The 27928-nt window shown below is 40.3% G+C and overlaps 1 protein-coding gene across 1 annotated transcript; it reads right to left on the bottom strand.

The window, feature by feature from the left end:
- Window positions 1-1736: 1736 nt before the first annotated feature.
- Window positions 1737-4675, bottom strand: CMA1 (chymase 1). Its single transcript, XM_055291632.2, has 5 exons — window positions 4566-4675; window positions 3744-3894; window positions 2854-2989; window positions 2413-2667; window positions 1737-2043 (listed from the first exon to the last, which is right to left on the bottom strand). Exons 1-5 carry the CDS (start codon window positions 4621-4623, stop codon window positions 1900-1902), a joined length of 744 nt encoding a protein of 247 aa, XP_055147607.1. The 5' UTR covers window positions 4624-4675; the 3' UTR covers window positions 1737-1899.
- Window positions 4676-27928: the final 23253 nt, after the last annotated feature.

Here is a 27928-nt window from a genome sequence, read left to right as displayed (position 1 = left end):
AAGGACAGAAAAGCAAACACCGCATGTTCTCACTCATAGGTGGGAATTGAACAATGAGAACACTTGGACACAGGAAGGGGAACATCACACACTGGGGCCTGTCATGGGGTGAGGGGAGGGGGGAGGGATAGCATTAGGAGATATGCCTAATGTAAATGACAAGTTAATGGGTGCAGCACACCAACATGGCACATGTATACATATGTAACAAACCTGCACGTTGTGCACATGTACCCTAATACTTAAAGTATAATAAAAAAAGATAACCAGGAAAAGATGTTGAATTTATAGACAGCAATTGTCCTTTTTGTAGAAAAATATTGAGCTCCTGTATTTCAGGTTAAAATGGCATGTCAATTTTTCAGATGAAGTAACTGAACATATCGAGTAGTATCTTTAAGTCATATAGCTGGTAGAAGACTTGAAACTAGAAACCAGAGCTGAAACGAAGTCAAAAATTCTCACTTTGGTATGGTTTCATGTTTCTGAAAAAAAGTCAAGTCATACAGTGCATTAAAAATTTTTTCTGATATCTAAGACTATGATAGAAATTTCATATGTATATATGTGCATGTATGTGTGTGTGTATAATAAATCACTTTTTTAATACCCTTGATGTGATGTGATGTATTAAATGCAAAGCATAAATTATTTGGAAGATGAAATATATAGGAATAAATTATAAAAAGTAAAAAAAAATAAAAATGCTGAGATTAAAATTTTTATGCATGAATCTTTGTGTGTGTCTTTAATTCTTTCTTAAAGACAAATTCCCAGCAATAATTCACTTGGCCAAAGGTATTCAGCACACCCTCAGAAATGATGGGTGTTGCCAGCCTCAGGCTTTGGCTGTCCTGTCCCTGTCCTGCCCTGTTTTCTCTCCTCCAGTCAGTCTCCCATGACAAGGGTTTGTGTTGAGCAAGCTCTAGGTTTTGGTCTTCCTGCTGGTTTGGGTGAAGCCATTTGTGGATGGGTGTTGCTCGCGCAGACCTTGTGATGCTGTCTCTCCTCTAATCTGCTCTCAGTGTCTGTTTTGTAACAATGAGTGAGTGGGAGGCAATGTTCTCTGCATATCAGATGAAAGCTTCACAGAGGGAAAATCTTTTCTTGTCGATGTGGGCTATGAGGAGGGCCCTGTGTGGCATCAACTGCCTTCTTTATATCATGTATCTAAACCATGGTCTTCAACGAAAGAGAGCCAGTGGTCTTCAACGGAAGACAGTGATCTTTCTTTCCTCCTCCCTCCCTCGCCTGGGGGCATTTAGCAACGCCTGGAGACATTTTGGTTGTTACAACTTTGCGGTGGAGAAGGGGGTGTTGCTACTGGCATCTAGTAGGAAGAGGCCAGGGATGCTGTAAACATATCTTGTTTATAATTCAAAATGTTCTTAGTGCTTCTGAATATTACTAAAGATAAATCAGAATTTGTATAGGGTTGATGATTAAGGCAAGGAAGGATTTGGTGTCTTTTCTTAAGCTGGAAATATGGATCCTGCCTTTCCAGGGAAAATCTCTTCTTTTTCCTCATTTTTTTCTTCATTATTTCCTCTCTATTTCTTTCTCTCTCTCTCTCTCTCCCCCTCTTTCTCATACACACACACACACACACACACACACACACACGCATACACACACACACCCCTTCCAAATCCTTGGGTGCTTGGGCTGGGAATCAGGTCGCTATGTGCAGGGAGAAGAGAGCAGCAGAGAGGGGACACACACTCACGACTACAAGCTGTGTCTTCACTGAGGTTTATTGAGAGTTCTGTGACCCGTAGGATACTTCTGGAGGCTTAGGGTTGTGGCCGAGGGACCAAGTGTAGACCAGAATGAGTGGCACACACTTTGCCGCTCAGGTCCAGTTCCAGGTTCCCTTTAAGGCTGGCTCAGGATCCAGGGTTAATTTGCCTGCAGGATCTGGTTGATCCAGGGCCGGTAATGGGAGATTCGGGTGAAGACAACAGGGGGCTTTGCATCCGACCGTCCATAGGATACGATGCCCTGGGCCACCCCAGCACACACAAGAGGGCCCCCAGAGTCTCCCTGTAGGGGGAAGAGAGAGAGAAGAAGGTGAGCCCGGGAAGTCCTCCGCTCCTGTCCGCCAGCCAGCTTGGAGTCACAGTGAGACCTAAAGTCAGACCCAGGAGGTGGGGCTCCTCACTTATAAATCTAGTTCTGATGCCCCTTCTTCCTTTCTTGGGACTGTCATCCACATTCTTCACATCACTGCATGCCCCCGGTGCAGTAAACTGGAATGGACGGTCAGAGGCTGTCTTGGGCCACGGGAGGACAGACAATTCCTGTGATGCCCACCCTGTCACTGGCTGACAACCTTCTGACCCCATCTCCTTCTAAGAGCATTCTGGTCCCTGAACAGTGAGTTTTGGAGAAGAAACCTAGTTGGAGGATCACCTTAAATGCAGATTTTGTCTTCCTGGGATTGCCCACACACAGCTGAAGATTGTGGTCAAAGTCTCTGAAGTGGCTGCAGGACTGGGGATCCATGAGTCTCAGCTTCACCTCTTGCAGAGTGTCTGAGCCCGGCTTCAACACACCTGTTCTTCCCCAGCCAGCCACCCGGCACATTCTCCCAGGTGGGACAAAGTTGAATTGGGATGGGAGGGGGAGAGTCCCCACAGCCAGGGTCAGGCTGGCTTTCTCCTTCAACTGTGAAGGGAATGAAGGACTGTCAGTCCTCGAAATGGGCTCTGGACAGTTGGAGGTGATCAAGGAGGGACAGGGTGAGTAGCTTCATGTTATAGCCAAGTCCTAAGAAAAATTCAGGGCAATGAGGACCTGAAGGAGAAGCTTAGGAGAATGGGAAGTGGAAAAGGAGAAGAGAGGTGTTGTCACCTTTAGTAACATGATATCGTGGTGAAGAGTAGAAGTGTTATATTTTGGATGACGGAATTGCTTTATAACCTCAAGCTTCTGCCATGTGTCTTCTTCCTTTGTTATGTTATGGGCTCCAAGGGTGACTGTTATAGACCTGTTGTGAGGAAGAAGGAAGGAAAAGGAGGGACAGTGATGGCTTGGGGTTTCTCCTGAGGTAAGCTCATTCTGAGAAAAGGGGACTAAATTCTGTCACTGGGTCGCTGGACTCTACCCTTCTCCCTTTTCGTGGGCCACTTGTGGCGTTTGAGGGCTCAGGCTTTACTCGTGAAAGAGCTTTCTCAGGGAACAGACACAATTTCTAGGACCCCTGGAATTGCTGGGGAATGAACAGGCCAGGGAGGACTCAGGGGACAGGGTTCACACTTCCTAATTCAGGGAACCCTGCATGAGGGCCAGCCCCCTGGAGCAGGAGATATCAGTTAAAGGGGAAAGTGGGGGTCTCATGTGGACCCTGTTCTCTGCCTCCCATAAAATGATGGGTTCAGGACCCTGAGAACTAGAGGCCAGTGTTCTTGAAAAGGCCATAGAGGAAGTGACCCTGAGACTGGGTGGGGCCCTGAAAAGTGAGCTGTGTGTCTTGAGTTGGGTAGGGGTGAGGGGTGCTACTGCTACAAGAGGGACCTTGGACAGGGCCTCCTTTTCCTCCGAAGGGGAGCTTAGCTCACAGTGACTGAGGCTCAAGGAACCTATTCAAACACAGACTAAAGTCTTTCAGCCCAAGTCTTCCCTCTCCTGAAAGTTGACAAGACCAAGGACCTCCCTCTTCAGGCCCCAGTGCAGGTGTATCCCTGGTTATTACTCTGGTTGTTTATCTCGCATTTGGAGATAAATGGACCCTGTTGTCTCACCTTCCTGCACAATGAGCAGCCGTCAGCACAAAGTTCCGTCTTATCAGGAAACCACCACAGGATTTTGAAGGACCGTCGGAAGTTACAATTTCCAGGTAGGCCATGTAGGGGCGGGAATGTGGCTTGCATTCTGTGCCCCCGATGATCTCCCCTGGAACAGAGCACCGCATGGTTTGAACACGGGCATAGATACTCTCTCCAATGAATGGACAAATGGGGTTAAAGCTGAGCAAGTCTTCCCTGGAATCTCTTTCTCACTCTGTGTTCCGCCCATTTTCCCTCTCCTGTCTCCTGTATTTCGTATCTTTCCTCACCCATAACCTCCCAGGTGAAATCTCATTCTTGTCTCTGCTCCATTCAGATGTTTTCGTCTCAGACTTCTCCCACTCCCACCTTGCCCTGGCCCACCCTCCTCTGTCTCTGCATCGAACCCGCTGTCCAGGTTCCTGTTTTAGATTTCTCCATAGCTTGTGAGCATGGTCACAGAGTGAGCAAGTCATAAGGTAATGGGTAGCCCTGCTGCTCAGAAGATTAAGAGGACATGTCTGTTTTCCTGGGGATACCCCTTTTCCTTCCATTTGCTCTGGGCTTTTCTACAATTGAGGTGAAATTCCTTGTTCCTGGGAGCTGTCCTAGGCTGTAGAGAATGGCAGTGGGTGGGGGTGGGGGTGGGGTGACAAGCATCCCAAGTGGAAATTTCCCTCTGGGACTCTTGAAGAGAGATCTTGGAACCCTGTTTAAGAGTCAGCCATTTTCAGACTAAACATCTTTGTTTCAGGAGCTGATACTGCAGACTTCAGAGGGAAGAACCCCGATACTCACCAGCTTCAGCTCTGGAGCACAAGAGAAAGAGCAGCAGGGGGAGAGGAAGAAGCAGCATCTTCCCAGAGAGGCTGCCTGAGCAAATGCTGGTTTTCCTTTCCAGTCTTGGGTTTTATAACTCCCAGCAGGAAAGAGAGGGGCAGGGCTGGTAACCACAGGAACTGCATGGTCATGTTTTCTTCTCTCACTCTGAATTGGCTGTTTCTGATCAGAAGTTCCCCCAGAATCACCCTGTGTTTTTCTAGAGAGGAACTTGAGCCCTGAACTCCCAAGTGCTGGCTTCTCAGATGTACCCTCAACTATGGTGCCTTTTCTGGAGTTGGGGGCAGGAAATGGAGGGACCATGTTTTTCTTTCCCAGTTAGGGCAGCTTGTGAAAGGCCCACTGAATGTTCAGTGCAAAGACTTTTATGGCTATTGTCCATAGTCAGAAATGCATATTGCAGAGTCCCAATGCATGCACATATGTATGTGTGAGTATGTAAGCACAAATTAAAGGTTTCAGGAAACAATCTTTATCTTAACCATGTGCAATGTTCTCTGTTATTTTCCATTCCACTCCACTCCACTCCATTCCACTACATGTCAAAACTTGAGCAACAACCTCACTTAAAGGATAATTCCTTGTAATTTGAAAAACATTGACCTGGATCTCTCTCCTCCTCTGAACCACAGGTTTTTGACAGAAGAGAGACCCAAGGAGGGTAGATGTGGGAAAGGAACAGACCCTAGGACATAACTTTATGCAAAGAGCAATTGGGAATGGAATTAGCATTTTCTGAGAGTCTAGGCATATCATATATTATCACAACTCTTAGATATATTATTACTTTCATGGCAACCCTATCAATATGTATTACCACTGTGATCATTATCATGTCATGATAGTCAATTTTTAAAACAGCTATCATAGCTTATGGTTCAGAATTAGATTTTCCTGATTCCAAATCAAGGGCCCTTTCTGCTCTAGCAGTAGAGAGAAATAGAAGAATAGAGTCCTGCCAATGTGCAGGGGAAGTAAAGATGTAGAAGGGTGTTTGCTCCAGAGAGGTTGGGATTTCCTACTGTTACATTAAGAATCAAGCTTTCCACAACAACCTGGGGACACACCATTACTGTCACTTTACAGTTGTAGAATTGAGACTCAGACACATTAACATGACCAAGATCACACACCCTATAATATCAGAAGTGGGTTTCAAGCACATAGCTTTTATTTTCCCTGAACTTACAGAAAGCAGTCCACATGGTGGACTGTCATTTCTCTTGGAGATTTATAAGGCATTTAGTTCAAAGATGGGGATGTATAGTGTATAAGTGCCTTTCCCAAATCATCTCACTATGCCCTTGATCTCAGCTTGGGCTTGTGACCAGAGTGATCCACTCCTTAGTATATATTGGCCAGGTCCTCTGTTGCTTTTAACTTAATTTCCCAAGTTCTACCTACAGCTCTAACTCTCTCTAGAATAAGACATTTAAACACATTCCTAAGGTCTTTTCAAATCTGGTCTTCCTAGGTGTCCTTATACCACTCTTTTCACTCTCTCAGGGGTTGCCAGAGAATATTCAGAATGCCCAGTTAAATTTGTATTTCAGATGAACAACAAATCAGTTTTTAGTTAAGTATGTCCAAATATTGAATGGGACATACTAATACTAAAAAATTGTTGTTTATCTAAAATTTGAATTTAACTGGGAATCCTGTATTTTTTATTTGCTAAAGTTGGCAACCCTTCTCTGGGCATTCCACCATTAGCAGAACAGAAGAGAATCCGGAGCTGGAGAAGTCTTGTCCTGTGGCCTTCATCAGTTAGACCAAAAAATCAGAGGCTTAAACAAATCAAAGGTGTTTGTTTTCACTGATATAATGAGAAATTGAGAGGTAGGTAGTCTGCGGCTAGTATGACAGCTCCACAGCATCAAGATTCAGATCCACCAAGACTTAAGTTTTGTTCCACCTGCCTTGCTGAGGGTGAGGAAATGGAATAGGTATAGCCCCAGTCAGGGGACCAATTTCAGAAACGAGGACTGCACTATCTGCTCACATTTTCTTCTATGCTTTGTCATATGTATACCTGTGTATTTTAAGAGATTTCCTTTTTCTCTTTCTTCCTCCCCCTTTGGTTATTTTGTATATAGCATGTTGGTAGTGAACTTTATGGTTTAGTGTACAGTTATCAAGTTGGGAGACTAGAGAATATCAAATTGAAAATGTGACCAAACTATTGTTGGAGCAAGTATCACCTAGAGACACAGTACTTGAAGTTAAAAGCAGTAACTGTTGAGACTGGGTTATTTCAGTTCTGCTGAGTCAAGCCTAATTTTCCTTTACATAAAAGATAGTAAAGATTATGTTCAGTGGGATAATTTTTGTTCTTGGAAACTTTAAGTATGGCAAAAGAATGAATGTTGATGTTGGGCAACCAAGTGATGGATTTTAGTGGACGTTTTCCATTTATATGGCTCCTTAATGTCTCTGGAACACCCTTCCTGTATTAGAGGAATTCCCAGTGATAATTTTTGCCTTACTAAGGTAGAATCCACAAACTTCCATTCCCAGTTTCTCTTGCATTTAGGTCATGTGACTTAGACTCTGTTAATCAGATAAAGGGGTGTACAATTTGACTTAGAAGGGAGTAACATGAGGGAGCTATTATCATGTGGAATTAATTCTTCTAGTGAGGGTGAGTGGCAGAGGGGTCAGGGTTTGTGGAAATAGTTGATGATTCAGATATCCAGTGCTGCCTAGAATGTTTAGGCCAACCAAGGGGTAGTGGGACCTTTGCTGCACAGTGTTATAGTGTATTTTGGACATTGCTTCTGGCTAGTTTGACTCTAGACATAATCCTACAGCATCTTGGGAAGCAGCTGTTGAGTATGTATAAGAAAGGACTTACTAGCAATCTGTTGTTATAAAATAAATGTGTGATTAGTGGAGGTAAGTGATTTCTCATTGCAGCAGATACTCAAGTAGAGGTTGAATAGAGTGTTGATTCACAGTCAGTAGGACAGAAAATTTGGGCCTGATGTAGAAGCACTGGCATTTAAATAATGACAATGATTCCTTAGTAACAATAATGCAGAGGGATCATTCCTTCTCTGAGTTTCCAAACATTGTATTAACTGTGCTATTATTCACTTTGACATTTAAGGCATGCAGTTTGCTCTGCAGTTGGATGGGGTGAGTTTGAATCTTGGTTCTGCCACTTAGCTTTGTGTCTGAACTTAGGAAAATTTTTAAAGTTCTCAGCCTTAGTTACTCCATCCATAAAATATGAAGAATCATACAGTACAAGGATTTTTTTGAGAATTAAATATGATGCTCAATGTGAAATGCTACATGATTGGTTCTTAATAAATGTTGGTTTTATTCCTTTGTGTTTTACCTTGTGTTGCCATATCACCACTTGATGGATAATTGATAGATATGTCCTCATTGGCTATATATTTTTTTGATGAAAGAATAAATCTTATGCTTCCTCTAAATTCTCCTAAACACATTACAGATTAACATCTGTTATGGACTTTGGTTATTTCATGCTTTGCATATAACATCTTTTTTCTATTCATTCATGTGCTGCCAGGCTGTTTATTATTGAGTAATGACTGTGTATTTCTTGACTGAGCATTTCTATGCAAGTTGTTCTAACCCTCGAGTTCGCAGGTATAAAACACCTAGAAACTTTTGTTGCAGTCTCTTGTAAAGACCTCCTGTGGGTCAGGGACAGCTGATGGCATGGACTCATACCAAGCAGTAGTGCAGTGGAGCAGACAGAGTACATCCTTTATGGCACTGGCAGATTTTCCTGAAGCAGGCTGGAGCTCACTCTGTGTTTGCCCTCACAATAAGTCCTGCCTGTTTCTATAGTTTCTGAATGACCAAGTTTTTCTGAATTTAAGGTTTACATTTAACAGCTGCTAGCTTACATTAAACATCTATAAAGCAATTTAAGAGAATTACTTTCAAATTGATTTATTTTACTATACTCTTGCCTTCACTCCTAACACAATAGCTCACTTTTGAATTACTGCACTCTGCACAATATTTCTGAGTGGACAGAGTATCCAGGAGAATGAGATATGGAGAGATCCTGGGAGATTATTCCCAGTGTTGGGGCAGGAGGAAGATTTCTCAGCGTGTGTGTCCTTATTTCTTTTCCAGGATCTTCAGCACAAACCTAAAAGCATTTTGCTTTTTTAAGGGGTTCCTCCTAAGATTTCTCTTTCCACTCACCATTTCTGCAATGGGCTAATATTAAAGTAGGGAGAGTCTCTGAGGGTGTCCTTTATCATAAGTTTGGGCAAAGCTCTTTTATGTGGATGGTTTCTGCTGTAGTCTCTGAGATGCTACTGCTCCCCTTATCACTCTCAGCTTCACTCAGGCAGGCCTACTCCTTGGGCCATCATCTTCTGTAACATTGTAGCCATGATGGTTTTATCTTTTCTGGCTGGGCTGTGGGGGAGGCTGATAAGGCAACAACTATTCTTTCCATCCCAGGGGTCCACATGATGCTTGTTTAATCTGTGGTTGGTGTCAGTGGTGGAGCTGGTTCTCACAGGCTCAGCCCTGATCCTCATCATCTTCACTTCTGCTTCCTGTGAGCCAAGCTGTTAGAATATAGTTCCTGGATGGAAAGGAACTATACTCTTGTTGTATTCTAGATGGTCCTGCAAAGGCTTGATAGCTCCTTACCGGGATTACTATGTTGTGGGATTTCTATATTGTGCTGGGGCCTTAAAGGGTGTCTCATTGGTCTAGTCATTCTTGGTTGCAAGGAGATTCCTTAGTTTCTTGAAGGGTAGATGCTGCCCAGGGTGCAGGTATGGTTTTGATAAGGCTGATGGGGTAGATAGTGTGAAAGGGCAAACTATGTGAGACTCATGAGGCAGGTGGTATCAACAGCATGTGTCCATGGCTACAGGGTAGAGCTCACCCTGCAGGGGTCGTTTAGGGATTTTTCAACGGTGCTTCTTTCCAACCGCAGTTGGAAGGAAGGGCAGAGGGAGCAAATCAGGACAACGGACAGCTCCCAGCCCTTCCCTTTTTTTTCTGGGAAATGCCAGGTTGTTCAAAGAAAATGATTTGGCCTCTAGGGAAGGTAAGAAGGATGGAAATGCAGGTCAAGAATGGCAAGATACAGGGGGAGTGGACATGGAGAGATGTATTAATAAATTGCATCTTGATTATGTATTAACTGGGATACCTGTTAGGAAACTCCTCTCCCCCAACCTTTATTACCCCCTGAAACTTGAAGTTCTTTTTCAGAATTTCAAATATTCCCTTTAGTGATCTTTAATACTACCAAAGGTGGATAAATCAGTATTTCACTATCAGTTAGACTGAAGTAAGGAAGGGGCACTGGCTGCTCAGGGAATGGGTCAGTGGGCTGTAGAAATGGCAGCCACGCAAACAGGCCTTCAATGTGTGTTTTTAAGGGGACTTTTTGGACATACCCCGTCACCTAAGTGCATCCCTAAAAGCTGGTGAGGAGCACAGGTCTTCTGTATGACCTGGCTACAGAAAAAAATGGCTTCTCTCTGGTTATGGTCCATGTTAATTTTTTTAAAACTGAGAATCATAACATACATACTTAAGAGTGAAAAAAATTTTTTCTTCAAATCAATAATTATAAATTAAACATTCATGGAATCATTACCCAGCTTGATTTGTCATTTCCTTTAGACATTTCATCATGTCCTTATCCTGCCCTCCTCAATACGAGAGAAGGGCCATGGATAAGAATCAGGGGCATTTTGAGCAAAGTAAGTTAAGGGAAACTTCCAAAGTCAGTTTCTGATTCTTTCTCCACCCTAGTCTTCTTGTCCCTGGGACACTGTCATCAACTGCAGGAAAGAATATGACTCTTCTAGGTAGAGCTCTCCCTTTGGAACATATGCAAAGATATCCTGCAGCATTATTTTAGGCTCTTCTCTGACCTAGGTTAATGATTTTGGAATAGGGGCTGAGGACTTACAGGACAGGAAGTTACACCCTAGACTGACCAGATCTGGCTTCAGGAGGCAAGAGAAAGACCAGCAAAATGATCAGGGCCTGCATTTTCCCTGTGGCACTGCCCATGCTGACCATGGTTAGCTCTGTCACCCCTTCACTGGGCCCTGCTTTCATAGCCCTAGAAGTAGAAGAAAGGGGAGGGCTTGAAGCCACAGAAACCACCTGATCTTGTTTCTGTCTTTCGTGCTGGCATGGTTATCTTCCTCATCAGAAATTCGCATGACTCTACTCTCTGCTCTGGGAGTGTAGAAGTTGTGGTGAGTTCCCAAGAGTCCTAGGATGAGGGATGCACACTTGTCATTCAGAGCAGCTCTCTAGAAGTAGGTAGTAGGTAGTAGCATGCATGGAGGGGGGAGTTTTAGGTGCTGTAGCACCCATTCTAAGCAGGGATTAGGGAACTTTTCTGTAAATCACCAGGTAGAAAGTACTTTCGACTTTGAGAGCCAAATGGTCTCTGTGGCAACTATTCAACTCTGCTGTGTAGCACAAAAGCAACCACAGACAATTTGTAAGCTCTGGATGTGAACATGTTGCAGTAAAACTTCATTTACAAAGGGAAGTGGGAGGCTGATTTGGCCTGCAGACCATAGTTTGCCAGACCCTGATCTAGGTATCAGCCCTTCTTTCAATTCTAATAATCAGAAGAAAGGAATGTGGTGGTGAGAGGAGGAAGGAAAAAGGGAGAATTTATTTTTTTAATTTTTTCTTTCTTTCTGTATTTTTATTGAAACATAATTCACATACCATAAAATCACCCTTTGAAAATATATAATTCAGTGCCTTTTAGCAAACTCACAAGGTTGTGCAACCATCAACACTATTTAATCTAGGACATTTTCATCACCCCATAAAGAAACCTGTATTCATGAGTAGTCACTTCCATTGTCCACTTCCCCACAACCCCTGGCAACAAATAATCTACTTTCTGTCTCTGTGTATTTTGCCAATTCTGGACATAAATGGAATTATATAACATTTGGCTTATTATGTCTGGATTCTTTCACCAAAAATAAACAGTGAATTTACAATGTGTTTGGCACTGCTAGGACTTTACATGTATCTTCTCACTTAATCTTTATTAACAGTCTCTTGGGGTTAGTATTATTATACACAATTATGGAGCACTCAGTAGAAGTTCAGAATGTCACATAGCAGCAGAGCCAAAATTTAATTTGTCTGGTTCTGAAACTCATACTTTTTCTATTCCACTAATATGAGTAATAAGGGTTGTGGGAGGAAGAGTTAGTCCAATGAATGGAGAAAAAAATGGAATGTATAAAGGAGAACATTTGTGTTCTCTGGAGGGATTGGGGTTACCCACTTTTGCATTGAGAGTCACACTGGGCTTGAGAATAAATTGATATCTGCAGCTGTCATTATTTGAAGTTACCCCAGACTCCCACTATTTTATGTGCCACTGAGGAAGAATAAAATTGTTCTAAATTAAACAATAATGTGTCATTAATTACCAGGTTCATTTCTGTAGTGAAGAGGTTAAAATGAGAAATATTGTGCATCTTTTAACCTATGACATATGGTAGAGTTCAGGTGTGTGCTTTATCTCACTCACCCTCAAATCAACCCTGAGAAGTATTATTGTGTTTATTTTACAGATGAAGAAACTAGTCTCAGATAATTTGAATCACTTGACAAAACTTTGTAAGCTATAAACATAACTAGGTATCGAAATTATATCCAACTTCATGATCTTTCCTTACATCATCCTGCTTTCCTGGACTGTAGAAGCAGAACAAAACCAACAACAAACCATTTCCCTCAATTTTATAAGGCACGATCCATATTATTATGATTTTCAACATTATTTTTATTTCATTTTAGATTCAGTGGGTACATGTGCAGGTTTGTTACATGGATATATTGTGTAATGGTGAGATTTGGGCTTCTAGTGAAATATTGTACTCAACACGTAATTTTTCAATCCCTCTGCTTTGGAGTTCCTGGTGTCTATTATTTTCATCTCCATGTCTATGTGTACCCATTGTTTAGCTCCCACTTATAAAAGAGAACATCCAGAATTTGATTGTCTGTTTCTGAGTTACTTCACTCAGGATAATGGCTTCCAGGCCCATCCATGTTGCTGCAATGGACATGATTTCATTCTTTTTTTATGGCTGCATAGCATTCCATGATGTGTGTGTGTGTTTGTGTGTGATTAGATATTTTCTTTATCCAGTCAGCCATTGATGGACACTTAGGTTGATTCTATGACTTTGCTATTGGGAATAGTGTTGTGATAACCATACAAGTGCAGGAATCTTTGAGATATAACGATATCTTTTCCTTTGGGTAGGTATCTAGTAGTGAGATTGCTGGGTTGAATGCTAGTTCTATTTTTTGTTCTTTCAGAATCTCCATACTGTTTTTCATAAGAAATTTACACTCCCACCAACAGTGAATAAGCATTCCCTTTTCTCTGCATCCTTGCCATTATCTGTTATTTATTTTTTGACTTTTTATTAATAGCCTTTTTGACTAGTGTGAGATGGTAACTCATTTTGGTTTGATTTGCATTTCTCTCATGATTAGTGATGAGCATTTTTTCATATGCTTGTTGGCTGTTTGTCTTCTTTTCAGAAATGTCTGTGAATGTCCTTTGCTCTTTTTTTGAGACAAAGTCTCACTCTTTCGCCCAGGCTGGAGTGCATTGGCACTATCTTGGCTCACTGCAGCCTCTGCCTCCCAGATTCAAGCGATTCTCCTGCCTCGGCCTCCCAAGTGGCTGAGATTACAGGCACCCACCATCACTCCCAGCTATTTTTTGTATTTTTTGTAGAAACAGAGTTTCACCATGTTGACCAGGCTGGTCTCAAACTCCTGACCTCAAGTGATCCATCCACCTCAGCCTCCTAAAGTACTGGGATTACAGGCGTGAGCCACCATGCACGGTTTTTGCCCACTTTTTAAATGAGGTTATTTGTTTTTCTTTCTTGTTGATTCGTTTGGGTTTCTTATATATTAGTCCTCTATTGAATGCATAGTTTGCAAGTATTTTCTCTCATTCTGTATGTTGTCTGTACTGTAGGTCTGTCTCGTTCTGTAGGTTCTCTCATTCTGTAGGTTGATTGTTTTGTTGTGCTGAAGCTCTTTAGTTTAATTAAGTCCCATTTTTCTAATTTTGTTTTTGTTGCATTTGCTTTTGAGGTCTTATTCATAAATTCTTCACCTAGGCCAATGTCCAAAAGAGTTTTTTCTAGATTTTCTTCTAGGATTTTTATAGTCTCAGGCCTCACAGGCGAGGCCTCGAGTAGCTGGGACTATAGGTGCGCACCACCACGCCTGGCTAATTTTTTGAACCTTTAGTAGAGACTGGGTTTTGCCATGTTGGTCAGGCTGGTCTTGAACTCCTGACCTCAAGTGATCTGCCCACCTCGGCTTCCCAAAGTGGTAGGATTACAGGAGTGAGCCACTGCACCCGGCCCTTATTTTGCTTTTTTGCTTCCGTTGCAGATTCATTGCAGACCCGAGAACCGTTGGGTTTATGTTGTTTCCTCCTCTATCTTACCTCCTTTCACCAGTCTCCCCATTTATTCAGTGTTCATTCTAAGCAGTCCTTAAACCATCCCTTTCCCACGGGTTTGGGTAGAGACCCTTAAATCTGGGATAGTTCTCTTGTTAAACCTTGTGATGCTGCCTGTCCCTCTATCAGCTCTCAGCATTGGCAAGGCCAGCAACGGAAAGTTCTCTGCATCTTAGAATCAAATCTATCAATGGTGATCTCATATCTGGTGGGATTTAGAAGAGGTTTGTAATGTCACAAACTGTCCTTTTCACATGCCTACACGAAGCTCATTCGATTTGTGGTTGTTGCCAGGAATGGAGGCAGCCAACTCCTGAGGCAGTGTGGCAGGAGTCAGAGGGCCAAGCCTCAAAGATTCCTTTATGCCCCCCCCATATGTGGTTTCAGTTAGGGTGAGTACTCCCTTAATTGAGGGACTACTCAGGACTCCTGAGTAGTCCTGGATTTAGCCCTCCAGGATCTGAAAGCAATGTTGTCCCAGATAATGATTCTGCCTTTCATTTGCTCTTTATCCTGTGTTTCCTTCTCTCTTAACACATACATCCAGGAAAAACTTTCTCCTTCCCCTAGAAGTCATGCACAACTGACACAGTTCTGAACATTTGGCTAGTCTATTGATGCTGCCATACGGAAGTGCTCTAAGTATCATAATCTCTTGTGAAAGACTGATTTTTCAGTGCCTGTAAGGGGAATGTCGTAAGGAGAAAGGAGTGGTGAATTTCTCAGGACAAATGTCCCTGATTAACAGCAAAGATTACATTGTTGAGACTTAGGAAAGGGTACATCTTTTTCCTACAAAAGCCTTATTCACACCATGCATTTGGGAACGAGGTGAAGTAAGTATTAAATACACAGTTAAGAGCTCTGGAATCAGACTGCATTGGAATCCTGGTAGTACCCTTTATCAGCTTTGTGACTTTTGGTGCGTTTCTTTATCTCTCTTAGCTCCCCACTTCCACATCTGTAAAATGGGCTTAATGATAGTGAGGATTAAATATTTTTTGGGGAAAGTATCAGGCATAGTAAGTACTCAAAGTTAGTTATTAGTATTGACATTATTAGCCCCTAAGATCACTAACCTCTTCCAAGAGTCTGTGAACCAGAATTGTCTTAAGTTACGCCAGGACTCTAAAAGGCCAAAGAAATAAAAAGAGGACCTCTCAGCACTTGGAACAGTCTTCTGCCTGCCCTAATCCTTATCTGAGGGATTCTGGGAGCCACCACTCTGTTCCCAGCCCCTACTGTGAGGAGCAGTGGTTCTGTGCCCTGGGGTTTCCCAGCCTTGTGAGAATGATAACATCCCTTTTGTGTTACGCTGGGGCAGTTAGTTGCATCCTCATTTTGTGTTGTGGGACCTCACGTGCCACTATTTCTGTGTATTCTTGCAGTTGCTCAGCTTCCCCTAATTTTTATAACCTTTGCTGTGTGGCCTGGGTTCCTTGAGAACTACCTAATACATGACTGGCATTATCTCACCCAGCCTCAACATTCTGTTCTTTTTCTCCTGCTGTCTTATGAGTTCTTTCAATGACAATATTTGTGTCAGCCTGGCCATCAAAATTCTCTATTCCTCCCAAGTTCTGGGGTTCTAATAAAATACCACTCACTCACTTTATCAGTGAGAAAGTAGGTGGATGAGCACTTCCTGGATACCAGACCCTGGTGAGACAAAGGAGATCACAGGCTGCAAGCTCATAACTGCAGCACAAATAGCCACGTGCTTCAGTGGGAGGAGTATAATGTGCTGTGTGGTGGTAAGAGAAGCTCTCGTGTCTGTCCTGGAAAGGCAATGACAGCTTCATTTGAGCTGAGATCTCAAAGATAGGTTAAATTTTATCATCTGACAAATTGAGACAGGGCTTTCTGTGCAGAAGTAATGACCTATGCAAAGAGGGCAAGAGAAAGGATGGGTGTTTGTGGAACTACATAAAGTATCTAGCATAAAGTTGAGTGAAAAAGGGCAGGAATGGTGGAAGATGAGGCTGGTGAAGAGCTGGGTTAGGAAGGGCTTATGTGCCATGAAAGTGTAGAGTTTGTCCTATAGGTCAGTTTTAAAAATTGTGGCAAAAAAACCATAAAATAATGGTTAAAAAAAACCCCATAAAATTTACAGTCTTAATCATGTTTAAATGTACAGTACAGTAGTGTTAACTCTATGCACCCTGCTGTGCAGCAGATCTCTAGAACTCTCTCAATCTTGCACAACTGAAACTCTATACCCATTGAATAATTCCCCATTTCCCCCTTCCCCAGCTACCATTCTGCTTTCTGTTATTCTATGAGTGTTGCCAACTTGAAATAATTGATGTAAGTGGAACTATGCAGTTTAAAATTTTTTTTGCTTATGTGTGATTGGCTTACATCACCTAACACAACATCCATGTTTTAGCATATGACAGGATTTCCTCATTTTTTAAGGCTGAATAATATTTCATAGTATGTATATACCACATTTGCTTTATTCATTCATCCATGGTCATTTAGATTGTTCCTCCCTCTTGTCTTTTTTTTTTTTTGGGACAGGGTCTTACTCTGTCACTCAGGCTGGAGTGTAGTAGCACATCATAGCTCACTGCAACCTTGAACTCCTGGGGTCAAGCAATCCTCCTCCCTCAGCCTCCTGAGTAGCTAGAACTACAGGTGTTCATCACTATGCCTGGCTTATTTTTTGTTTTTAAATTGTGAAATATATCACCTATACAGAAAGGACTTACAGTTTACCCATCAGTTTAAAGAATGATTATAGAGCAGATGCTTATATTACTATTACCTAGGTTAAGAAATACAAACATAGCTCCCAGAAGCCCTGTATGCTTCCCAATCACAATTCTATAGCTCCACTAGAGGTAACTGTTAGCCTGACTGACTTCTGTGATAATGCCTTACTTTTTTGAATCTATTTGGCTCCTGAGTTTGGAAAAGTGAAATAGTTATATTTTTACCATCTATGTATGTACCTCTATAAAATATAATTTAGTTTAGTCTATTTTAAATATTATATAAATGGGATAATATGTGTGTATTATTTTGTAACTAACTTCTTTCACTTAATATTATGTATGCGGGATCTGTTTATGTTGTTGTGTGTAGGTCATTGTTTCCATTGTGTGAATACCACAATTTAACTATCAGTTTTACAGATGATGGACATTTTCTTCTGTCTTGTTTCTTTAAATTATGCATCTAACGCCAGGAAAAGCATTCTTGAACATGTATCCTGGTGCACATTTGTACATGTCTTTATGGCCTGTTATCCAGGAATACAATCATTTGGTCAAAGCATATGCATAGCTTCAACTTTAATAGGAAATGACAAACTGTTTCCAAAATCATTGTACCAATTTATGCTCTTACCAGCAGCTTATGAGACTTCTTTTTGCACTACAGCTACACAAACATACAGTATTTTCAGGCAGTTTAAAATGAACTTTTTACTGAAGAATGACACAAGCATACCAAAGTGTACAAATCTTAGGTGTAGTCCCAATGTATTGTTACAAAGTGACACACTCATGAAACTGCAACCTAGATCAGACAATAGACCATTGCCAGCATCTCAGAATTCCTTCTCAGATGCTGCCTTTCTTTTCCTGAAATGTAACCTCTACTTTGACTCCCATTACCTTAGATTGATTTTACCTGTTTGTTTTAAAACTTTATGTAAATAGGATCAATCAATAAATACACTTTTGTGTCTGGTTTCTTTTGTTTAACATTATTATTGTAAAGATTCATCCATGTGTTTGTGTGAAATGTTGTTCCTTAATTCTCATTGATGTTACTGTTCCATTAAATGATTATACTACAATTTATATATTAATCCTACTGGATATTGAAATTTGTCTTATTTCTAATTTAGTTGTTGCTATTGGGAATGGATCTGCTCTGAACTTTCTTATTCATATCTTTGGTACATAGATGTATGCATTTCTGTTTCATGTATCTTTAGAAAAGAATTGCCATGCTCAACATAAGCATACATTGAACAAAACATTTTTTCTTCAAAGTGATTGTACCACTCCCATCAGTAGTGTACAAAAGTTTTGGTATTGTTGGTATACTTTGGTGACACTTAGTATGTGAAAACTTTTTGTGGTAGGCACTGTGGAGGTTCAGTAATCGTATCTTACTGTGGTTTTAAATTTGCATTTATCTAAAGACCAACGGGGTTGAAAAATGTTTTACATATATATTGGCCATCTCAATATCTATTGTGCTAAGTGTGTATTTAAAATTTTGTTCATTAAAAATTGCATTGTCTGTATTCTTCTTACTGATTTGTAGTTCTTTGTACATTTGGATATGAGTCTTTTGTCAAATACATTCATTGCAAATGTTTTCTTCAATTTTGTGATTTGTCTTTTCACCCTCTTATCTTTTGATGAACAAAAATTCTTAATTTTAAGATTAATTCACTTGTACATATAGATTTTGTGCATATATCAAAATAAATGAGAACATTTTTGCAAGTGCTCCATATAGAGGCAGCAGAGACATTCCAAGTCAGAAAGTGAGAGATGCATAATGCAGTGGAGGCAAGGTGCCGTCCAGTTGCATTGTGGGGAGCTGATTGCTATGGCAATGACTGGAGTAAAAATGTGGGCCAAGAAAATGTGAGACAGGGCACAAGAGGTGTTCAATATGCATGTAGATATTTTAATCTGCCTGTATATCAATAGAGGTGCCTGTCATACAAATAGAGATGTGTTAAAACGTTCCACTATGTTTGAGAATTTGTTTTGTTGATTATTATTTTGTATATTCTGAAGTTATGTTATTAGATGCACATGGTTTAGAACTATTATGTCTTCTCAATGAACTTAACTTTTTAACATGATTAAATGTCTTCTAAAATCTCTAGTAATATTCCTGTCTTTAAAGTTTTCTTTGTGAAGTTAGATCAGCTTTACTTTTTGGTTAGTGTTTTCAAACAATCTATTTTTTCATCTTTTTACTTTCAACTTTTCTGTATCATTATATTTAAGACATTTTCCTTGTAAGTAGTGTATAGCTGTTTTTCAATCCAATATGATCATTTTGTCTTTTAATTAGATTATTTTTGGGGTGCATTTTAGGTGCATTTTTAAAAATAATATCTAATATTCATTGAGCACTTACTATACATTATACTAGGCACTGCATTAAATGCTTTTCATATGCTCTGCCATTCAATTCTTACCACAACCCTATTTAGGTAGTAATTGACATAGTTGATGTAAAATCTACCACCTTACTACCTGTTTTCTATTTGTTTCACCTGTTATATGTCCTTTTTCTTTCCATTCTTATCTTCTTTTGGATTAATTTCTTAATCATTTAATTTGGCTTCTCTTTCTACTTGCTAGTTATACGTTATTTTTCTATTCTTTTAATAGTTACCCTGGAGATGAAAAAATAAAATCTTGATTTATTAAATGTAGTTTAAGTTAGTACTCTTTCCACTTCCTGGAGAATTCAAGAACATTAGAAGATTTTAACTTAATTAGTTCTCTTTAATCTCTTATGTTATCATTGCCACATATTTAAAACCCTACTAAGACATTATTGTTATTGCTTTATATAGATAATATTTATTTAGATTTACTCATATATTTATCATTTCTGTGCATTTGATTCATTCTTACATTTGAGTAATTTTGCTGAAAACATTTTATTAGTTTGAATAACTTTTTATAAATATTTTTCTAGTGGTTTTTTTGGCAAAGAATTCTGTCAGTTTTCTGTTTATTTGGAAATATTATTATTTCACCTCTAGCATTAAAGACTATATTCTTTAGATATAGAATACTAAGTTGGTAACTATTTTAAAAAAACACTTTATACATATATGTTCAGCACCTTAAAGTATATTACATTGTCTTATGGCTTCCAATGTTTTTATAATAAGAAGCCAGGTTCCAGTCTTATTGTTCCTTTTTTACTTTACTAAAATGGTTGCAGCATTTTACTATAATATGGCAAGTTGTGTTTTTCATTTTTCTTTTTAAAATTTATACTTTAAAAATTCTGTAGCTTGATATATTTTATCAGTTTGAAAATTTCTTGGTCTTTAGAACTTCAAATATTGTTTCTGCTTTATATTATTTTTCTTCCTCTTTTAAGACTCGAATTTCGTTTTATATTAGAATTTCTTACTATTTTCCATGTGGGTTTTACGTATCTTTTTGTATTTTATATATTTTTCTTTCTATGATTTAAAAAGTTTCTAGAAGCCCTACTTAACCATAATAGGTTCAGAAGAAAAATGGTAAACACATAGTAATCACTGGTCCATAAAAATGATGAAATCCCACTGGGCAGATGTTACAAGGATAAATCCATTAGCTCCTGTTTCTTCACCCAGGGAAGGGCTTCCCAATGTACTGTTCAGATGCCTTAGCCTGCCCTGTAAAGGGCTTCACAAAAGAAATCCAGTCCCCTTCTCCAATCTCATCTTCAGGCTCTTTCCTTTAGGTCCTTCAGTACATTTCTTCTTCCTCTCCCACATTGTGCTGTTCTGTCATTTTTGGACCAAGGCTCATACTCCTTCTTCTGTCTGAAAGGGCCCTCCCCTCTTGAGTTTTTGGAAAGCTCTTCGTCATTCTGCACAACTCAGCTCAACTCTAACTTTCCCTTGACATTCATCTGCCTTCTCCCTTCACTAAGACAGAGTAAATTTCTTTCTTATTTATGTTATAACAGCAATTTACACCTACATGTATTGCACCTTTTACTGTATTGTCATAGATAACCCTCTGTGTATCCACTGCTTCTATGATAATTTGGGTGTCTCAATCAAGGACTAAATTTATCCTGTTTATCTTTGAATCTCTAGAACCTAGCAGAGTACTTTATACATGGGGAGCCCTCTATGACTGTGGTTGAATTGCACTGCTGAGTTTATACCTATAGAAGCTGCCTCTGACCATGTAATATAGGACCCCTGAACAATCTTCTCATGACCTGAACTGGATTGTGTGAGGTTGAGAGGTGATGAGAGTTAGCAAGAAAATCATTCCTGAAGACTTAGGAGATTAATATGGCTGCAGAGGTATGTTAACTGTATTTTGCCAAGCTCAGAACATAAGGATGGGAAATATAGAGGAAGGTAGTAGCGCTATGGTAAGAGGTTAGAAACCAGGCCCCAGTTCTCCAAAAGAGTGTCCAGAATATGTTGGGTAATGGGGACATACGGCGATATAAACAAGATTTAGACAGGAGTTCTAGCTTTCAGGACTCCTGAGCAGACCCATACCCAGGTAAAAGAAGGCTTCGTGAAGGCTTTGTGAAGTGAGCTACTGTGATGGTAATGGAGTAACTCATTTAACTCCATGTCTCCTTTTCTTTTTTGTTGTTTTGGGCTTCCACAATGTAAATGAAATACTCTTTAAACGTGCCTCTAAGCTGCGTAGCCAGTGGGGATGGATGTGTGAAGTCTGGACATCTTTTAAGGTGCAGTTTTTGAGGAGCTCTTAGTTCTGGTGAGCCCTGGGGGAAATCATTACCAGTCTTACTATTTGCATTTAACACATTTCTGGGTGGAAATCATCAGCTTTCTCCAGGGTTCTTCTTGAAGTGGGGAGAATCCTGGGAGTCACTTGGAATTAGATGAAAAGCAGATAGGGATGTTGGTTGTTTCAAGTTCATCACTTTCTGTATATCAGCTTCATCAAGGTCATGGAAGGTTCTAAATTGGATGGAAGTGCTCCTTTTCCTATCCTGTCAGTCAGCTGTTTCAGAGAACTGATAAAAGAAGTCATGCTTTCCCCCAAAGGAAACATAAAACAGTCCCAAGATAAGGATGGCATCCCAGGCCTGAGACTCCTGTGTCTACCCTTTTTTATTCAGAGCTCACTGCATAAGAAGAAAGGTGGCCATATTAGGAAGATTGGTCCCTTAACTCATTCGTGGGCTGGATCCTTATTTGAGCTCCCACTGGGGCATAGAACATGCCTTTCTCCCAGTTATCTTCTTTGTTACATTGCTTGTCATGTTATGTCAGCATCAGCTGCACAAAATCCAAGAGGATCTCATCCTAGGACTTCATCCCTAAGATCTGGGGAGAGTTTCCAAAGGAGAAGGTCTTACGTGGTAAATGTACTCCTAGCTGTCTCATAGTGGGGACCAATGAAAAACTGAGAAGGGTGGAGAGTAGAGGTGTTTAACTTAGAACTCAGTAGAATTGCCCTGCATTGGGGATGGGGAAAGTGTGTGTGACAACTGTCTTTAAGCATTATACAGACTATTAGATGGCACATGTGTTCTTTGTACACATGGTTTTATGTGGGGTGTAAAAGGAAAGTGGTTGAATTCTCTATATTATCTGTCCAGCTTTGCATGAGAGTAGCCAGATGTTTGCTTGACCAGGGTGGCTGGGATGAAAGCTATTGGGGAAGGAGGCGGCTAAGTGAGTTTGAAGGCCACTTGCTCCTCTGAAAAGTCACATCTCTGGGCTGGAAGAGCACTGGCCTTGCAGTTGGGAGACCAAGGTTTCAAACCTGGCTTTGCGGGTAACTCAGTAAAAGGCCGTCTGGAGTCACTTTCCTTTCTGTGCCTTGGTTTCTTTATATCCCAAAAGAGGAAGTTGTTCTCTATCAGTGGGTTTCAAAGCTGTTTACTTTTTAAAAAAGTAAAAGGGACCTCCTTTGCAAAGGAAATTTCATACTATGCCTATACCTAAAAGAGACAGAGATATATTCTTCTCATTGAAGAGAAGGACCATGGGGCTGGGAATAGTTAACCTGTTGCTTTCCTCTTCCTTTCCACTTCCAGGAGCTCCACAGAGCACAGTATTGGAACAAGATGATAACTAAGCAAACAATCCTTTATTCTAGTGCCAACAAAATGTATTTCTAGGATCAATGAGGTAATTTAAGCTTTAAGTATAATGTGCTTTACGAAAGAGAGGTGTGGTAATTGTTCTGGAATTAGAAGGTTTTAAATTCTGGTAGACACCTAATGAGGTCTAGGCCATATGGGACTCAGAAGATGGGACACGAACCTGTGGCTCTCAGATCCAGGACACCCTAAATGTTAACTGTTAGTGAGAGCAGGGAGTGTTTACTCTGTGCACCACTGGATTTCCAGTGCCTAGCACAGTGCCTGGTACACGCTAGTTGCTCAACATTTATTTAATAACTAATGGTAGGAGCATAGCCTTTCTATTATTCCACAGAAAGAATCTCCTGTAACTCAAGAGGGGCTGGCAAGAGAGTCTTATCCTGGGAGCCAGGCTGTGGGCTAAGACTGAGGAAGAATAGGCTGAAAGGGGCTGAGGCCACTGAGTGGCCGGGAAGCCAGTAGTCCCTGATCTCATGGGGGACGCTGGGCTGGACATGAGAACTGAGCTGACTGTGCTTCAGTGGACAGTGTGTCTGGGACTTTGGGGTCATTTCTCCTGCTCAATTGTCCAGGGACTTCTTGGTACAGGCAGCGGCTTGGGCTTTGGCCTCCTTTAGGGTGGCCCTGGTCTAAGAGAAGTAAGGGAGGGGCCTCAAGGATTTTCTGGTAGAGACAAGGTCCTGAGGGTCCCATGCCTTGGCCTTCAGTCTCCAGGACCCCTCAGGTCCTTCTCTCATCCAAGCTATGGCCCTCTGATTGGGGATGATGATGGGGGAGAGCAGATACTCTGGACTGACCTAATGTAGGAGGCACAGACTTTTTTGGCAGGTGCATCTAATGGTTTCAGCCTCCTCTGGAAAGAATCATTAATGTGTACCTGTATCTTTTAAAATTGTTAATAGTTTGCGATAGAGTAAGATTTGATTTGTGCAGGTCTGTTTTAGAAATTCAACTATTTCTGTTACCACACTGACCTCATTCTGTTACCACAAACTAACAGAATTTGACAGTAAAAAATTTAGGTATATTCCATCCCTCCCACATCACACATTCACAAATTTTATCTTATTCTTATTATGTGTCCGTTGCTCTTTTGTTGCTTCTGTATGAAATATTTTGGTCTTGTGGCACAGTGAAAAACAAACAGGCAAGTCATGTGGTGGCTGACAGAGCTTCTTTGCAGAAGTGGAATAAGCCACTATGCTCACATGGCAATGGTCAAAATGAGTCACATGCCCTAGCTTGGCATCACTGGGGTGGGGACATACAATCTTCTCCTAAGGAGTCGTACTGTGGAGAGGAGCAGCACATATTTTGAAAGATAATTTAATCTACTAAAATAATTTGATTGTTTTTGTGGGTTTATAAGACATATTAATTTTTACATTTTGACCTTTTATCCATCAATTTTACTGAGCTCTCTTATATGTGGATTGCTGTCTAAAGACAGCAGTTGTTTCTACTTGAAACAGCAACTTATATCTTCCTTTTCAGTTTCCAAATCCTTATTTTTGTTGTTGCATTACTTAGGACATCCATACAATATCAAATAGTAGAAATAGCAATAGATATTTTTAAATGTTTCTTACTGAATGTAAATGCTTTAAAATATTACCCTTATGTAAGATAAATTGATATGATTTACACAGTTTCCTTTTATTTTTGTCTTCCAAAATTAATTAAAAAATTAATCATTAAGTGTTAAATATATAGAAGTCACCATGCTACAATGTGGTTGTCAGTCAGCTTTCCCTAGGTTATGCTGTGGGGAAGAACCAACCCCCAAATTACAGTGCTTTCGACAACAATAAAAAGATTTATTTCTTGCTTCTATTACATGTTGGCTGCAGATCTGCTGAGGCTACATTCTAGCTGAGTTTCTACTCCATGACTTCATAATTTTGGGATTTATGGGATTATTTTATTTATAAAGTGAAGTCTTTTTCTTCCAGTGTGATAATCATAGCCTTTTAATTGGAGTATTTAGACTATTTACTTGTAACATAATTATTAATATTGTTGTGCTTAAATCTATCATCTTATTATTATTTTTCTTTTTTTCTTTTCTTTTATTTTATTATTATACTTTAGGTTTTAGGGTACATGTACACAATGTGCAGGTTTGTTACATATGTATCCATGTGCCATGTTGGTGTGCTGCACCCATTAACTCATCATTTAGCATTAGGTATATCTCCTAACGCTGTCCCTCCCCCCTCCCCCCACCCCACAACAGTCCTCAGAGTGTGATGTTCCCCTTCCTGTGTCCGTGAGTTCTCATTGTCCAATTCCCACCTATGAGTGAGAACATGCGGTGTTTGGTTTTTTGTCCTTGCGATAGTTTACTGAGAATGATGTTTTCCAGTTTCATCCATGTCCCTACAAAGGACATGAACTCATCATTTTTTATGGCTGCATAGTATTCCATGGTGTATATGTGCCACATTTTCTTAATCCAGTCTATCATTGTTGGACATTTGGGTTGGTTCCAAGTCTTTGCTATTGAGCATTTTTTCATGTGTCTTTTGGCTGCATAAATGTCTTCTTTTGAGAAGTATCTGTTCATGTCCTTCGCCCACTTTTTGATGGGGTTGTTTGTTTTTTTCTTGTAAATTTGTTTGAGTTCATTGTAGATTCCGGATATTAGCCCTTTGTCAGATGAGTAGGTTGCAAAAATTTTCTCCCATTCTGTAGGTTGCCTGTTCACTCTGATGGTAGTTTCTTTTGCTGTGCAGAAGCTCTTTGGTTTAATGAGATCCCATTTGTCAATTTTGGCTTTTGTTGCCATTGCTTTTGGTGTTTTAGACATGAAGTCCTTGCCCACGCCTATGTCCTGAATGGTATTGCCTAGGTTTTCTTCTAGGGCTTTTATGGTTTTAGGTCTAACATTTAAGTCTTTAATCCATCTTGAATTAATTTTTGTATAAGGTGTAAGGAAGGGATCCAGTTTCAGCTTTCTACATATGGCTAGCCAGTTTTCCCAGCACCATTTATGAAATAGGGAATCCTTTCCCCATTTCTTGTTTTTGTCAGGTTTGTCAAAGATCAGATAGTTGTAGATATGCGGCATTATTTCTGAGGGCTCTGTTTTGTTCCATTGATGTGTGTCTCTGTTTTGGTACCAGTACCATGCTGTTTTGGTTACTGTAGCCTTGTAGTATAGTTTAAAGTCAGGTAGCGTGATGCCTCCAGCTTTGTTCTTTTGGCTTAGGATTGACTTGGTGATGTGGGCTATTTTTTGGTTCCATATGAACTTTAAAGTAGTTTTTTCCAATTCTGTGAAGAAAGTCATTGGTAGCTTGATGGGGATGGCATTGAATCTATAAATTACCTTGGGCAGTATGGCCATTTTCATGATACTGATTCTTCCTATCCGTGAGCATGGAATGTTCTTCCATTTGTTCATATCCTCTTTTATTTCACTGAGCAATGGTTTGTAGTTCTCCTTGAAAAGGTCCTTCACATCCCTTGTAAGTTGGATTCCTAGGTATTTTATTCTCTTTGAAGCAATTGTGAATGGGAGTTCACTCATGATTTGGCTCACTGTTTGTCTGTGATTGGTGTACAAGAATGCTTGTGATTTTTGCACATTGATTTTGTATCCTGAGACTTTGCTGAAGTTGCTAATCAGCTTAAGGAGATTTTGGGCTGTGACAATGGGGTTTTCTAGATATACAATCATGTCATCTGCAAACAGAGACAATTTGACTTCCTCTTTTCCTAATTGAATACCCTTTATTTCCTTCTCCTGCCTGATCACCCTGGCCAGAACTTCCAGCACTATGTTGAATAGGAGTGGTGAGAGAGGGTATCCCTGTCTTGTGCCAGTTTTCAGAGGGAATGCTTCCAGTTTTTGCCCATTCAGTATGATATTGGCTGTGGGTTTGTCATAGATAGCTCTTATTATTTCGAGATACGTCCCATCAATACCTAATTTATTGAGAATTTTTAGCATGAAGGGTTGTTGAATTTTGTCAAAGGCCTTTTCTGCATCTGTTGAGATAATCATGCGGTTTTTGTCTTTGGTTCTGTTTATATGCTGGATTACATTTATTGATTTGCGCATGTTGAACCAGCCTTGCATCCCAGAGATGAAGCCCACTTGGTCATGGTATATAAGCTTTTTGATGTGCTGCTGGATTTGGTTTGCCAGTATTTTATTGAGGATTTTTGCATCAATGTTCATCAAGGATATTGGTCTGAAATTCTCTTTTTTGGTTATGTCTCTGCCATGCTTTGGTATCAGGATGATGCTGGTCTCATAAAATGTGTTAGGGAGGATTCCCTCTTTTTCTATCGATTGGAATAGTTTCAGAAGGAATGGTACCAGTTCCTTTTTGTACCTCTGGTAGAATTCGGCTGTGAATCCATCAGGTCCTGGACTCCTTTTGGTTGGTAAGCTATTGATTATTGCCACAATTTCAGAGCCTTTTATTGGTCTATTCAGAGATTCAACTTCTTCCTGGTTTAGTTTTGGGAGGGTGTATTTGTCGAGGAATTTATCAATTTCTTCTAGATTTTCTAGTTTATTTGCGTAGAGGTGTTTATAGTATTCTCTGATGGTAGATTCTATTTCTGTGGGATCGGTGGTGATATCCCCTTTTTCATTTTTTATTGCGTCTATTTGATTCTTCTCTCTTTTCTTCTTTATTAGTCTTGCTAGGGGTCTATCAATTTTGTTGATCTTTTCAAAAAACCAGCTCCTGGAGTCATTAATTTTTTGAAGGGTTTTTTGTGTCTCTATTTCCTTCAGTTCTGCTCTGATATTAGTTATTTCTAGGCTTCTGCTAGCTTTTGAATGTGTTTGCTCTTGCTTTTCTAGTTCTTTTAATTGTGATGTTAGGGTGTCAATTTTGGATCTTTCCTGCTTTCTCTTGTGGGCATTTAGTACTATAAATTTCCCTCTACACACTGCTTTGAATGTGTCCCAGAGATTCTGGTACGTTGTGTCTTTGTTCTCGTTGGTTTCAAAGAACATCTTTGTTTCTGCCTT

The sequence above is a fragment of the Symphalangus syndactylus genome, chromosome 9, assembly GCF_028878055.3.
Source record: "Symphalangus syndactylus isolate Jambi chromosome 9, NHGRI_mSymSyn1-v2.1_pri, whole genome shotgun sequence".
Lineage (NCBI taxonomy): Eukaryota > Metazoa > Chordata > Mammalia > Primates > Hylobatidae > Symphalangus > Symphalangus syndactylus.
Note: the sequence above shows the minus strand (reverse complement) of the source record. Positions and strands in the feature narration are given on the sequence as shown.

Coding starts and splice junctions, on each gene's coding strand:
- CMA1 (XM_055291632.2), bottom strand. CDS start 4,623: ATGCTGCTTCTTCCTCTCCCCCTGCTGCTCTTTCTCTTGTGCTCCAGA. Junction 3,895..4,565: donor GTGCTCCAGAGCTGAAGCTG/GTGAGTATCGGG, acceptor GCTCTGTTCCAG/GGGAGATCATCGGGGGCACA. Junction 2,044..2,412: donor AGACAAAATCTGCATTTAAG/GTGATCCTCCAA, acceptor TTCCCCCTACAG/GGAGACTCTGGGGGCCCTCT.